This window comes from Danaus plexippus, chromosome 11 (genome assembly GCF_018135715.1).
Source record: "Danaus plexippus chromosome 11, MEX_DaPlex, whole genome shotgun sequence".
In the NCBI taxonomy this organism is placed as follows: Eukaryota; Metazoa; Arthropoda; class Insecta; order Lepidoptera; family Nymphalidae; genus Danaus; species Danaus plexippus.
This window is the reverse complement of record NC_083544.1, coordinates 1,172,804-1,189,528: the sequence shown is the minus strand read 5'-3', so window position 1 is coordinate 1,189,528 and position 16,725 is coordinate 1,172,804. Positions and strand designations below refer to the sequence as shown.

Genomic DNA, 16,725 nt, shown 5'->3' with positions numbered 1-16,725 from the left:
AATAACAATTAAATTAAGAATCTGTATTATTATTATTATTGAAGTAGATCAGTGTTTGCAAAAAATATATTTATAAATAAGAGACGAAGCTACTCAGCAGTCCATGGATTCACATGATAAAGAGCTCATATATATATATATATATATAATATATATATATATATATATATATATATATATATATATATATATATTTCGTAATGTATATATATATATATACATGTCAAATGTCCTCAAAAAAGTACTTGCAGTTTAATATAGCAAATAATTATTTAGTAGCTAACATCACGTAAACGAAAAATATTTTTTGTAAAGAAACTAAATTTTTCGGATACTACCCGCTGTTTTAACAGGCATACGAGTTACTGTAAAGGAATCGAAGTGTAGGGATCATGATAAAATGATGAGAAACGCGTAGTAGCCGAAAAACTTAGTTCCATTCAAATTCACATACACGCGAAAACCTTAGAAGAAAACTAAGTGACGACTAAAGGTCCCAATCGATTTATTGTTCGATTTTCCCTAAAACATTTGAGAATATAATTATCCTTGCGCAATAATATAGTCTTAATCGTAATAGATGTAATTGCGTTGTAATAACTCTAAACGATCCTTTTAGCCTCGACCCAAGTGTTTGTTGTGGAGCAAAAGCAACAATTTAACAAATCAACTTGATACGTACATTGTTTACGGTGAATAGATTTTTATCTTTGAAGTTCACTTAAGTTTAAGCGTTGATAGTATTCTTCTGTTAACAAACTTAGTTATTCTGGCAAAGGCTAAATTATTTTCGTTACTATTTAAATGATGTCTCACCTCGTAAAACATATAAAGTGACAGCAAAACCTGGAAGGCGTTGTAGCAGATCAGGGTCCTCTTGAGGCGGAAGGGTTTTCTGTTCTCCATGTACAGAGGTACCAGAATTAATACTGCTGCCAGATACGCGACCACCATCGCGAAGGTTGCTATCGGAGTGTCGAACATGAACCATCCTTGTACCCTGGGGTCTGTGGAGAACGAACTTTAAGGTTTACCGTACATTTATATTTAAAGCATCTACGAAAGCATAGTGCTTTTATCAACCATGGCTTCATTAAAACTTGCCATCAATACTCCTACCACGAACAAAATAGGTTTATCAACGATAACTAGAACGATCCAGTTAGTGTGACGGACCCGTGGTAAAGTGAAGATATTTATGGTATAACAAACGAGAACTATAAAGTAATAAATTAAAAAAAAAATGACATTGCTCACCTGTTTTACGTAAAAATTGAAAGTTATTTCGTTTAAATGCAAGTAAAAGTGAAACGATTTAAATATTGAATTAATATTAAGAAATTAAAGTTGTTAGCGTGGGTTATTAAACCGGATGTAACACGTCAAGGATTCACAATATCCTTAGTAAGCAACAAAAAATACCTTTCGCTCGACAAATAAATTATAGGAAATTGTATTTTTGAAGTGAGAACAAAATAAATTATATTGTATGAAAATTTCATCTCGGTTTTAATTTATCTCCAGATCAGAATGAGACGTGAAAGTTGTCAGTGACGGATACGATACGATTAATCAAATACAACTGTCGCCGTGTCTCGTTGTCGTATGGTGTAAATGACGAATATTATAATGAAAGTTCTAGGTTATTTAAAATTTATTTATAATATTTTATGTAAAAGTATATTTTTTATTAATATTTAATTAATTATACTTTACTTTCGAATTTATTTAATATGTAAGTGAATCATGTTTCAGCGTTTAAAAAAAATAAATATTAAATTTTATATCAAGAATCTAAACTTAAAGTATGAAGTAAAACAAATTTATAATTTTTCTCATAACATAAAATTGTAGTAGTTTTCAACCGACTTATAAAAAGGAGGAAGTTATCATTACGTCTGTATTTTTAGATTTCATAAGATTCAACTAAACGGAGCTATTTTATTGTTTTTTTTTTTTTTTTATAAAAGACGTTATAAGTAATATTTTTTGTGAACATTATACCTAACACCAGTTTCCATAGTCACACTCCAAACGTAGCGTTTCCCGTAACATTCAACAAACTACGGTAATACTATTATATGAGAAGATTTATGAACGAAAAACTGTAAACTTTCCGTATTCACAGCGCCGTACACTTGTGGTAAACAGTCCAGAGAACATCAGATAATCTGGCAAATTAGTAATCATTATGCAGCGATTTATTTAAACGAGATGAAAGTTAAACAAACGAGATAAAAAATATCAACAAAACATCATTATAAATAAGGTATTCAGAAAAATTATACATACGTATTTGGTTGTTTATATAAAAATGTTACTATTACATTTTAATTATCATGAAAGGTAGTTACTGTACATGAAGTGTACGTACAGTATAGTTGTATTATATGACTTATAACTATTAACACCTCATCAATACTAAACAAACTGAATAACTCTCACGACAATGAACCTCGGCGTCAGTATGTCTACAATGACCTGCCGTCGGCAAACTACGCACGGAGAGTTAACAGTATTTCATTAAACCTAGGTTAGTGAATTATGCAATGTCAGGACGTTATCTTGTAGTAAACAATTACTGTCATTTCAGATAAAAATGAAATATATACAAAACTACACTGAAGTTCGCGTATAAATAACAGATAGACAAACAGACAGATGAATTTCTAATCATAATTTGTATGTAATAATTGAAATAACTTATCCATTTATTCTCTTCATTCTATTTTGAGGTAAACGTTCGTATTTTGATTATAAATTACATTGATCAACACAAAACAAAAGCGCGGAAAACTATATCATAGGTGTGTTTAGAGTCACAGAACCAATAAAAGCTTGTTTGGTACAAATCGTTTTATTATTACATACAAGGCTACCCTCCCTTCTTTGCTGCTTTAAAATATTTTTATATTAATCTCAAGTTATACCAATTCACTAAACGATAAACCTCAAATATTAAGTAAGAATTTTTAAACTCATGGATATATTTAAAAAAAAAAGCCATTTATACGTTTAAATGAAACTAGTATTATTCGGATATACTACGCGGATTTTATTATTTAAAAACTACATAATCCCGACGTTTCGGTTACTTTGCAGCAACCGTGATCACGGGCAGACGAGGTGTATAATAAAAATCCGCGTAGTAAATCCGAATAATACTAGTTTCATTTAAATAAATACTCGCGAAAATCTTAGATCTCACCATTTATACGTTATTAAAAATATAATAAATTTTTAACTATCTAAGTATGATCTGTTAGTATTGTGGTATTGTTAATTTTAATTTAAAATGTGTTTCAATGTAATATATATTATTTAAAATAAAACAACGAGTAAGCTTAGGTACTAAACAATATTCATGTCTAGCTGAAAACGTTCGGTCCGTCTTATTAACATAACGTAATGTTTCCTTTCTCGTCGTGGAAATCATTATTTATTCGTTTTATTTGTCGGTTATGAATATATTTATTTACAGCAGTAACCTTCGCCGCCTCACGTTATCAATTATGATCGGCCTGAATTCCCTTGTATTGTTTTATAACGAGTCGATCGGACAGGAGGAATTGAAATTAAATATTAAACAATGAAGAGTTCCTCCATATATTCGTTAATATAAAGAAGTAAAGTAAAAGTTGTAGATCAATTTGTTGTAAATAGGTACAGTTTTTTTTTTCTATATAAAAATGTTTGTTTGCTATTCTTCACTAGTGATGGTATGTTTATTTCGACTCACCCGACACTCTTTCAGCCAGCATCCAATATTTGTTGATGATGGTGGTCCAGTTGTTGTCCGAGTAGTAGTCATCGATGGCGATTTTAACGAAACCAGACATTTTTGAAATGTTCTATATGCACTTAACACTCGACACTTCACTCACTTATAGGTTTAAAGTCACTTACTTTAACAACTGAAGTAAAGCTTTCGTCTGGAACAAAAGATTATATTATAATGTGTTTAACTATTATAATTATTTCATATTTGTATAACCTACTATTGGTTATTCACAGCATTTCTCTTTCGAGATTCTTTTAAACTATACGAACGTCGTTCATCTCGTGAGATGAAAGGGAGAGAAGCTGGGAAAGTGCGCTCACGCGGATATCACGCTAGCAATTGAATCTCGCGCCATGACTGAGCCAGTACCAGCCGACGTACCCCACGCGCAACAAGGTTGTACACACCAGCTTTCGTCATTCTAAATTACAGTCTATTACCTCCGCAACAGCGTTCATATTTCCGCAACGGTTATTGTACCGATATAATTGTTTTTGAAATATATATATATATATGTTTAAATATTCTCATTTTTGTCACCTTTAAAGCAAGGTTTAAAAAAAATAAGTATTGGTTGGGGAAAATTTTACTTTTGGATATTTTAAAGGTATGTAGAATTTTCATATTAGCATTATATTGTATAGGAGACAAAATTTTAAAGTATTATAATATACAAGGATATTTTATCCTCGTGCATTATATTTGTTAAGGTTTTTTTTTCTGATCAAAAACTCTCTACCTACTTTCTATCTCTTATGTAGGTAATATGATATTAAATTTTAAAGAATCCACCCATTCAAGTCGTCTTTACTTTAATTATAGTATTCAAGAATAATAAATAAAAATTAAGATAAATTTTAAATTAAGTAGAGGTTAATCATGAAGTAAGTGGAACAAAAAAAGTCCTATTAGGATTTAAATTTTTAGTAAATACGAACAATGTCATGCGCGTGACATCTTTTGATGAAAAAGTGAACTAAAGAGTATGTTTTTCAAAAAAGTTCCATTAATCAATAACAGATGGCGTTATCTATAGCTTTCATAAATACGGTTTTGTTCGTGAACTTATTGTGCGTGCAATGTCAAGGTCTCATAAATATTGGAATTTATAGATCTTGTGATTAATCATTTTTATGTTTTTGAATTCAGTTTGTAATAAAAACTTCTTGAAGTGATTTTATTTTATTTTATACTTATTTTTATTTACGTAAAATTAGTTATATATAAATTTAATTTGTAAAATTCAATTAGGTAATATTTTTATACAATTCGATCTCAGTTTATGTCTGATAGAAATGTGACAGAACTATAATTAAAACTCATATTTATTTGTTGTAGTGGCCGGTGTTACTTGCGTTCAACACTGAAAGATATTTTAATATCTATTTTATTTTATTTTTTTCGACAAATCATTATATATATTTACAAAATCTGTTCCAGTAAATACATACAAAATAAATTAAAGCAAAATTTATTAATAGTAAAATCTTTTTATAATGTCTTGTCTAACAAAACAGTGGGAAGTGTGAATTGAGGAGAATAATTACAGAATTGAAAAGTAAAAAAAAAAAATTTTATTTCGCGGACACAAACTTTAAAAAAGGATTTTCTTCAACAATTTTGGTCTTCTTATACGGATGAATCAGACATGCAAAATCTAAATATTGTACATAAAGTTTCTTACAATATAAAATACACAATCGTGAAAATTGAGAAAAACCTTTTAATATCAAAATAAAATATAAAATTAATTTATTATTTAATTAATATTACATATACATACGTACTTGATATTTATAGTAACATTTTTAAACTGCGGAGGTGTCGAAAGCTTTTATTGCCTATAGAATACATACTTAGAAGTTTTTAATACTGTGACCTTTGATAGTCGTTGAAAATTAAAGAATTGCGATTTATTCATACATTTGTATGTGTCATATCACAATATTTACAGAAAAAATCTTGTCAGAAGTGAGGTCGTTTGTTACAAAACTCATCAAATAAACCTATCCCCAGCGATCAGCTATCCGGGTTAAGGTCGGATGTGTTTACATAAAAATATATATTGTTGTCTCACTGTCACTTAACACGTAGTTATGTTAAATGAGTGTTACCCTAGATACATATTAAAAATATATATATATATATATTATTGATCTTGATTTTCCAGAGTAGTCTTGTATAGTCTAGTCTCTAGTGTTTGTAGATGGCATATATCTTAATGTTTCTCAAATTTCTGAACGATTAAATAAACCAATTATTTTTCAAAGATAGCAATATTTTTAATCTACAAAATAAATATTAATTTCATTTTGTAAAGCTTCACTTGGCAGTACATAGTTTTATAATAATTTTTGGACTTTTCAGATCAGCTTTCATCTCGTAATATTTTACTAATTTACTCGCAGGTACGTCGGATGCTATATTTAATTAATTACATGGCAACCTCTACTGTCAGTACAAATCTTCAACACATGTTATTCAAAGGAACAAAATAATTATCGAATTTCACGTAAAAACCTTCAGTAGTTTTCGCTTGAAAGCCTAACTAACACATTCATAATATATGTTCGTTATAAAATTGCTAAAATATTCCTATTGGTACGTCTTTTGTGATTTTAAAACTTCATAAATATCGGATGAAATGTCGGAAGCTGTCCAAAAACAAATGAATTATCCTCAGATGTGCTTCTAAACTATTCTCATATTATGTTATGTTTCTATGTTATTTTTTATAAGTAGGTACCTACTTCATTTGCGAAACGTAGTTAACATTAATTACTAATAAATAATGTTCCAGCATGTAATACATTATATTAGAGCAATAAATCTTTTAGCCAATAACATCGGATGTGATGAATACACAAACAGATGCAATTGTTGTCTATAGTAATATTGTGCAAACGTAATTATCACCGTATTTATTTTCTTGCTAAACAACGTGTTCTGAATTTTAGCTGCACTTTAGTTTACGTGACATCGTAAAAATAATTTAAAACAGGTTAATAAAACTGTTGCTGTGTTTACAGATACAGTTGAATGATTATGTTTCTAAATGCAGATTTTAAGTTGATTTTTAATATTAAAGTGCTGTAACCAAATCTATAAAACTAAAATGATGCATGCGATCTGTACGCTCGGCACAAGTTTGTGTCTTCTGACGTTTAACGTTTCCCATTGAATAATCTTTATTAAAACTGTTATGTATGAAAGTTTATTAAAAACTACTAACCGTTAAGATTTATGAATGATAAATTGGTGACATTTCGCAAGTAGTATGACGATACGAACCCTTGTTTAGGGCGCTGTAGCTGTGATCTGATCACATCTTTGTTTAATAGTATCTAAATAAATTATTTATTTTGTATTTCAAGATGGTTTTCCTATATTTAAATAATATTGAGTTATCCACGTTTAGTTAAAGTTTTAAGAGACAGAGATTTTTGTAAGTATTGTGTCCAGTGTTTGGAGTTCACTTTCACATATGAAAACTCTAAATATAAAGACAACGTCGCTAGTTTCAGCTGGCGTGTGAATCTAAAAGTTGAAGATATCCAATTGAATTTTATTTGTATAGATGTATGTTTGTTTATTTGTTACATTTTATAAATAAAAAGTTATCAATATAATGTTTTTGTCAACGTTATAATATAATAATGGTGGCGGAGCCTAGCTGTGGTCAAATTGCTGCAGTTTGAACCTGGGCTGGCTCAACCGGGGAAGTACCACCAGATCTCACGGAAGGCTGCGTTTCGTCCGATGAGTGAGAGAGCCGGTTTGCCATTTCCTTTTTCCCACCCTTTTCCCTTCTCCCAACCTTTCCTCTCTCTCTTCCTCAAACAAGGGTGGAACGCATCCGCAAAATTATTTTGCGGATGTCCATGAGCGACGGTACTACCTCCATCAGGTAGGCCGTCTGCTTGTTTCCCCCCCTTTCTCATAAAAAAAATATAATAGATTTTTAATCATTTGTCTTTAATACCTAGACTTTGTGCCTTTTTTGTCTGTGTTTACGTACGTTACTTCGTGTGTCAATGTAATTTTTTCCTATAATTTCCTATACAGTATGCCGTCAGTCATCGCGTACGTCACAATTTTTTTCTTAATCCATTGTTTTATGCAATGTCAAGTTCACGCGGTACAAGTCTTTGTTTGTGTTTTGCTCGAACATGCATTTTCGAACATTACTTAATGACCATTCGTAGCCTTAGTACTAATTTTCGTTATATAACAAAAAACTTACAGTTCAAAGTTTGTCGTTCTTCAATTTTGTTTAATTTCTCTAATTATAAACCTTTTTAATTGACAATGTTAAATTATATATAACATCAGTAGTTACTTTATTTTCTTTCGACTGCGTTGCTAAAAGAAATGCATCCTTAAACTAGGGTACAGTAAAGTTAAATATAAATTTATAAAACTTGAAAAACAAGTGAAATTATAATTGTTAATAATGTGAAGGTAATATAAATTATACGTTTGAAAACGTATTGAGTGGATAATATATCAAACTAAGTTTCCGAACGTTACTGGCGCCCGAGCGCAACCTCCTGTAAAACAGCTTGTGCAATGTTACGTAGGAAATAATGAATTAATGGTAATTGTTACATTATCTCATATAATAATAAATATCTTTTAACACATGCTTATGAAACTGAGTAAATTAATTGTAATAATATTTTAAAAAATTATTGAGAATTAAAATTTAGGCACTAAAAATTTCCAACCAAATTTCACGTTGTAAGAATAGAGTTTTAAAGTTATTTAAAATAAATGTAGAGTTTAATGTATTTTGTAATATAAATGTAAAAATTATACTATTATATTTTTCCATCTTTTGCTACATCTAAATCTATACAATTTGGGGTAAAGATATAAAGTACGAAAGAGTCTATGAAAGCTAGGCTTTAATATTAATATTCCTTATAGTTTTAGTTAATGAGCTCATTGTCGAATTACTAATTATAACACGTCAAGTTCATGCAGCAAGTTCGTATTTGTTAATATTTAGTTTGGAATGATTCTTAGCCGAGTCCGCAAACATACGAATGAGGTTGACAACTTGAGGCGGAATCATGGAAGGTCGTATAATGAAACCTCGTTGTAATCACGCTCGACAATCACAAAAAGGCCAGTTTTTGGTCGCAGTGTAATGCCACGTTCAATGCTAGATATGACTTCATTTTATAATAGACAGGGGATTTTCTGAAACCAGTCATCCGAGAGCTGCAATTAGTCTGATGAACAACTAGATCTAAAGTTAAAAGCACTTTGTTAAACTCAGTTAACAATAGCGCCCGTGGGAAATCGATTTTTTTGACAATGATTTTGATGTTAAGATTAATTGTCATTGTTTAATTTTTATTACGTAGGAATTTCCGTTTTTTTTTTTGTAATAAAATGCATTTTCATTTGTTAAGACTGAACTTAACCACGTTTATTGAAAACGTGAGGAAGTTCTTATAAGCTTCCATTATGCCTACTCTTAGTTTTCGTCGTCACACTTCATACGGAGCGTTAGCAGTTTTTCATTCAGAAATCTACACATATTATACTATTAATCTAGATTATTGAATGAAACGAGAACCGTCTTGTATGTACGCGGCGATATTGAAGTAATGGGCATACAGATATTAAATTTTCGCTCCTGAAAGTATTTAAAGATATAAAAAGACCATCCAGGGCGGTACTAATGGCCTTATACAAATTAACTTGTATCTCTTTAATAGTTCCTAGACTTAACTCCTTTAACTCCTTTCGGAACTACACGGAATTTTTGAATATAATATACGTTATTCTTATATTTAGGCTACCTCATTGAAATGTTTTCTCAATAGCCGTTCGGTAAAATTTTGTTTGAAAGAGCACTAAACACACATACAAACAAACTTCCTTACATTTTTATACAATAACCGGGATTGAATTTAATGATACGTAAGGAATGGAAAAATAGAAATTTATTAAGGACCATGTCAGAAGAAGAGATATGTCTTATTATTGTACTTCCATACTAGGATTTTTGTCCAGGATGTGAGTATTGAACTAAGATTTACTAACCAAATACGACATCATAAGATCACTGCTTATCTTTATATATTTATATATATAGTGATTTTTATGTATATATAAAAATATATTTTTTATATTTTAAAATAAATTTAAATAATTTTATTGTAATTATCTCATAATTAACAAGACTGCCTTCGATTTACGAATAATTATATACATTTTTAAATATTCTATTCTTCTAAACTTAATTTATTTATAATTTGATAAAATGCAAGTAATGTATGAAGTTAACTTTTAATATGTCAAATATTTTTATGGTTACTCGTCCAGTATTATTTTCAATTAACATATAAGTGTTTTCTTAAAATATAAGTTACGTTGTATTTTGATAATATTGAAAATATCGAAATCAAAGATATTATTTATACAAAACTGAAAAGTAAGTACGATTGATACCGACGAGCTAATAAAAAACATATTTCTTTATCCATTTGCAAGAGTCTGAATGGTTTTATCAAATATGTTTTATCATTGTATTGATTAAGAAATAATTGTGATATTCAGAACAAACGCGCTTCTCCACATAAGATCAATGCAGAGAAGCTAATAATAAACTGTAATGTAATAATTTAATTGCTTTTTTAAGCGTAACAAAATAACGAGTTAAATTAAAATTAAAATCTGCTTAGTTTTAAATCTCCTTTAAATTGATTAAACTATAAATAACTTTTAAATTGAACTATAACATCGATGTTCTTTATTTTAATTAGAAGTTAATTTCAATAAAAATCAGTAGATTTATTTTTATCAGAAAATAATATTTTTTAAATGTAATATTTTTGAACGTACCTTCGTATTTAATTAATAATCACCGTGCACACACTTCTTTAACGACTGTCACAAACTGATGTATTTGCATGTATATATTCATATTTACGTAAAAATGGATGAACTGTGAGATGCCCCGTAGAGTAATGAACAACAGAGCTGTCTAGAGTCGGGTCCTTGGCTCGCCCGGTAGTTCAATTACGATTATTATTTATGTTGTAATGCACAGTAATTGATATCAAATCTTACATAACAAAAACTTTAATATAGCTATAATTTTTTCAACTTGAATACTCAGAAACATTTTTCAGTACAAATTTTATATATTTAATTTTATTTCTATTTTTATTCCTGGTTGTCTCTGCTAAATAATTGCTCTGTCTCTTAAAATTTTACATTTAAAATATCTAACTCTGTATTAAATATGAGTGAATTTTAAACGTACTGTAAAGGATCATAGAGTTATTATTTAGCACTAATTTTAATTGAAAAATTTGACTTAGAAAATATATGCATCGAGTGTTTTTAAGGCGACATTACAAAAAAACCGACAAGAAAAATTTGTTTTCTATTATTGGGGCTGGTGAGTAATCTTGTGTAAATCATTGTAGCATATAAAAAAAATATTTAGATAGCTACATGAATGTGTTATACGATGGAGATGAGAGGTCTGGTATTATTGGTCAGCTCGAGGGGAAGGAAATACTCCTTAAAGTTTGATTTTACAGTTTAAAGAGAGCTAGATAGTTTCTCTGAACTAATTTGTCTTCCGAAATGCATCCCGTTGAAGGGAGCAATTATACAAAAGTGATTCTAGTTATAACGAGATCTAAGATTTTCGCGAGTTTTATTCATTTAAATGAAACTAATATTTTTTGATATACTACGCGGATATACTACTAGAATCATCTCGTCTGCCCGTGATCACGGTTGCTGAAAAGTAACCGAAACGTCGGGATTATGTAGTTTTTTAAAATAATAAAATCCGCGTAGTATATCCGAAAAATATCAGTTTCATTTAAATGATTCTAGTTATCCTTCTTTCCTATAACAAGCATAGTTTTACTGCCGCTAATCTTAAGCCTTAGGTGATCAAAGAATTTACAAAATATGTGGAACACTGAATTAGCTGTGCTTCTAAACATTTCGTAGCTATAGAAATAAATTTTGCAGAATTCAATTTAGCCCTTTCATTTCTTATGATGAGTGAAGGTTATTAAGTAAAAATAGATTCCTGAAATACTGAAAAAGATGACCAACGGTTGCGTTTTAAAGGGTGAGCCTTACATGGTGCCTCTGACATCATTATTACTATTCCTAACTCTCCTACCCACAACTATCTAAATCGATTCACTTTTGTGGGACATCACTGTATAAAATAAAGTCAATAGCATGGGCATTTTCAGTTGGAAGATTCAGAGAGGAACTACAAAGTTATCTTTAAACATATAGCTGAATATATTAAATCGAATTCAGTCACACTACAATATATTTGGGTAAGACCTTTTATAACCTATAGATTATTTTCTAAGGTCTCTTTATTTGTATGATACATATTAACTAAGGAATTGCACTGTATGTGATGTTGAGATTACAATTTGTTTTATGTTGGGTATTTGTTGCGGAACATCTTATAGTAAGTATTATGAAGTGTACTTACAGGTTTATTTCCTACTGTCGCTGACTAAATGTAGTCTCCAGACGGTATAGAGCCTTCAGTAAGGCATAGCTCGATGGTGATGTATGAACTCATACTCTTCTTCCTCAGTCAGGGCGCATTCTTCGAAACACCAAAGACCAGCGATGGCGAGTAGAACAGTGTACAGCACGTAGTAGAACAAGTAGATCAGGATTGTGAACAACATCGTGCTTTAGAAGATAATGTGTTGAATCTGTTGAAATAAACATTACTGGTAAGTTTCTAAATAATGAGTATTTTCCAATTAAGTTAATTTATCATAAAAAAATATATATTAATTACTTGATATAAATAATGTTAGATTATCGCAAATGACATTGCTATAAACTATTCTAGTGTTATTACTTGAAGCTTATATCGAATCGTTAATGGAATTGATTCCTAAAAATATTCAAATACTAAACGTCTAAGTGGACTGGAAAGATATCATTTCTGACCCGAATGGACCACCTGCATATGAAATAATATCAGGTTTTGAGCTGAATTTAAAAACCATATTTAAACAAATATATTATGAAGAGCAAGTAAATTGTTAGGTTAGTTTATGTGATCTTATTAACTCCTTTTTCTGTATTTGTATGTGTCATTGTAATTCTCAAACTAGTAGATCGATTCCGATGCTGTCATTTTTGTCTGATAACCAGTTTCCTTGCAATGGTTCTTAGCTATGTTTATATAAAGTGCCTTCAACAGTGTTAGAGTATCTACTGCTTGCCAAAAGTATGTAGGCTACTTTTGGCGTATGATTATTCGATTTTGAGCCTGACGGGTGCCAGTGTAAGGATTAAATTATAATTAATGGGTGTTTTTTTATACAATGAAATATAGTAATTTATGTTTCAATTATTTGGAAGTATATTATTTCGGTTTTAAATTAAAGTAACATTTAGTATACACGTATAGGAGCAGTAGTAATATTATATGTATAAACTAATCTACGTATAAGCTTTCAAAACGAGGAGGCACTCATTAAAAAAATATAAACCTTCATTAAACTATTATTTAAACAGATTTTTTTATAATGTATATAAGAATATGAACAGAACAGATAAGTCAGTTTCATAAGATAGGCTAAGACGAGTCTGAGAAGGAAGTTTAGGCTTTCAACAGACTTGAATATAAATGTAATTTGAACTGTGATTGAAGTAATAATTTTAAATGAAAAAGAATTAGGTAATCGTTGTAGTTGTAAAAATTTTTGGTCCTACAGGAAAGCTTAAGGAAAAACGATTTATATAAAAATGTCTTAATTATAAAAAAGGATCCAACTTTATGAATTTTTTTTTGGCAAAATTGAATTAAATGAAATTGATATTATTCAAAATACGCCGGTTAGAACTTCAAAACAAAGAAGGCTGTATTATTACCATCCTTGAATTTCCTCAAGAGATGCCGGGATCATGACATCATACCAACATATGTCAAAATATCACCTAAAGAAGACATCATACACAGCGGCGGATACTCCACCAAGCAAGTAAACGGTTGCTTTGTCATCTTATTAGAAAACATTGATAGGATGCAAGACAATTAGATTTTCAAATTAATGTTCTGAGTCACGAAATAAAAAAATGTTTGTCAAAGACGGATTGGCAAAAATATTTTCATATATATAATTAATATACGTCAACAATTTACTAATAATCAACTGAACAATAATAAAATTAATAAATTTAAAAAATTAATGGACAAAATTAAATTCAGTAGTAGTAGGCAAAAATTATAAATTAATAATGCCGGCGACATATGTAGATACCGGTAAATGTTCTCAATCTGCCAAAATAAACTTTAGATAAATAAACCATTGAGATCCTTAAAAAAGGTTTGAATTTTGCACCAGTGCCATAAAAATTACCTTTCATAGACATTATCTGTAACGTTGAGGAATGTTTTCATAAGAATCAGGTCAATAAACACGAGTCTGACGCAATCCGGCAGGATGTATAGTATGTTCTGTCACCAACTTATAAATTGGTAAAATTTCTTTCAAAGACATTATCACCAAAGATATCATCCGGGGCCACACAAAGTCATTTGTTAAGGATTCCTACCAGTTTGTTAATGATATAAAACAACTAAAATTGACAGACAATGACAGTATGGTCAGTTTCAATGTACAGTCATTATTCACTAGTCTACCTATTCTTGACTGTATCGAGATTGTAAGAGGTAATCTAACATTATAGATACCTATAGAATATGCAGAGCTATTAAAGCCTTGCCTAACCTCTGGCTACCTCATGTGGAAGGCTGAATTCTATATACAAGTAAATGGAGTTGCAATGGGTTCACCGGTTTCCCCATCGTCTCTGTCTCTATATTCACGGAGGACTTCGAGGCGCGAGCCTTTTGCTCTACTTCAATAAAGCCTATAATATAAAAACTGTATGTAGAGGACACCTTCACAATATTGAATAAAATAAAACATCTGCTTTTCTGAACCACCTTGATTCTATCAATGGAAAGTTTCAGTTTACTAAAGAATTAGAATCATATAATTCTTTGGCTTTCCTTGATATATTTGTCATTAGAAATGCTGACTGTATTTTGGAACACACTGACTAATTGAAACCCATACATACGGATAGGTATCTCAATGGTAACTCACACCAACACCCTATCCAGTTAGCTACCGTTGGCAAATCTTTGTTACAGAGAGCCCAACACCTTTATGATGCTGACCACCTACAGGCCAAGCTGCAGCATGTAAAACACGCTGTTACCACCAACACCGTGGCGGTGCCTCGCCAGCATCGCAAGAATCATTTGAAGCCATCCACATTTGAGCAACAACTTGCGATATTAGCATATGTGAAGGGAGTTACTCACAGAATAAGCAACATTCTGAAGAAGGTTTCGATCAAGATTATATACAAACCATACAAGAAAGTGAGCCAATTCTTGAGACTTATCAAGAGTACCATTTCTTTACAACTGGCGGGTGTATACAAACTCAATTGTGACTGCGGCTTGTCATACATTTGACAGACAAAGAGGAGCAACGGTACAAGGGTGAAGGAACACATCTAAGACATTAAAAAGGCGCGCGGCGAAGTCATAAGTGTGTGAACACACTTTGGACAAACCAGGCCACTAGATTTGAATTGATAAGCCACAGATCCTCACTCGTGAAGACAGGTACATACCGAGGTTAATCTGCAAGGCTATTGAAATTAAAAAATATCCCAATTTCAATAGAGAAGATGGCTGGAATCCCTGGGACCCCCTCTTTAAAACTATAAAAACCTGGGACCCTCTCCTTAAAAATATAAAATCCCATGTCCGTGAACACACCGCAGGATCCGCAAGCGCTTTCTACCGGCATCCAGAGATCGTTGACGGTAGATGAAGAATAATAAGAGCAACTGACAGACATAAAGTAACCCTAACTTCGGAAGTATGTCGTTTTAAAAAATAATAAAATACACGAAGTGATCCGAATAATATTAGTTTCATTTAAATGAATAATAATAGCAATAAACCTCTTAGATCACATTATATTCGTATTATTTTTGCACGTGAATTATTCTTCATCTATAATTTACATCGTTAATCTGAGAACGGAAGGGTTTCAATGAAAAGTTATAAATGGGTTTAAATAATTATTTAATATCTGCTTGTAATGGCGACTGACGACTTGTTAATTGGTCGGTTTGCAGAATATTTACTTGTAAAACAAAATTTAAAATTTAATATAGAAGTTATTATTATTGATTTTATAAAAAAAAATTGTTTAAGTACGCGGACTATAAACTAAATAAAAAAAACTATTGTCGGACAAAGTCACTGACAAAATTTAGTTAAAAGAAAAATGGTAATTTAAAGAATCACGTTTATTAAAGTGGTCACATGAATTCACAAAGTACAAAAAATATACATTTTCATAACAATTAAGGGAAAAAAAAATTCAAGCTTCTGAGTAACGTGTAAATTGGAACGGTAAGTGATTAAAATTAATTGTAAAGTAATATTTTTTTATGCGTCGGTTGTAAAAAAACTATATATTTGGAGGAGCTTGAACGATGGAGGTGAGCGTTTACGCGCGTTAGATAGAGGCCCCCTTAAACCTACACCTGCGTAGCAAGTCCCAGGCACAGTTGAAGCTCCTCTCTGCAACGCGAGAGGCCCAGCACACACGAGGTGAATCCATGAAATGCTGAGAAGTTTACTACTTCTTTTCATAATTCTATTGTGTGAAAATTGCATCATATCTAAACCAATGCAGAACGCATAACATAAGATGTCGTTTCTTTTAACCTTCTAGAATATGATGTGTGTAAACATATTAATTTAAGAAAAACTACCTGCGTCAGGGGAAAATTTTTAACGTTAGAACAAAAATTGCTGTCTTTTGTTTGTAAGTAATTGTATACAATTACCATTGACGCGAGCGAAATACGTTGCGAAA

General features: G+C 30.6%; 1 protein-coding gene across 3 annotated transcripts in view; it reads right to left on the bottom strand.

Annotated features, from left to right (window-relative positions):
- Window positions 1-16,725, bottom strand: part of LOC116765919 (elongation of very long chain fatty acids protein 7-like) — a 39,901-nt gene that overhangs the window by 9,019 nt on the left and 14,157 nt on the right. The window contains exons 3-5 of one of the 3 annotated variants that reach the window (XM_032655561.2): window positions 12,279-12,510; window positions 3,740-3,932; window positions 817-1,007 (exon numbers count right to left, since the gene is read on the bottom strand). In XM_032655561.2, coding sequence (XP_032511452.2) covers window positions 817-1,007; window positions 3,740-3,839 — 291 coding nt within the window. In that variant the 5' untranslated portion in view covers window positions 3,840-3,932; window positions 12,279-12,510. Of the gene's footprint in view, window positions 1-816; window positions 1,008-3,739; window positions 3,933-3,998; window positions 4,141-10,639; window positions 10,767-12,278; window positions 12,511-16,725 lie in introns of those variants that run through there. The other 2 variants (XM_032655562.2, XM_032655563.2) reach the window with 2 other exon arrangements.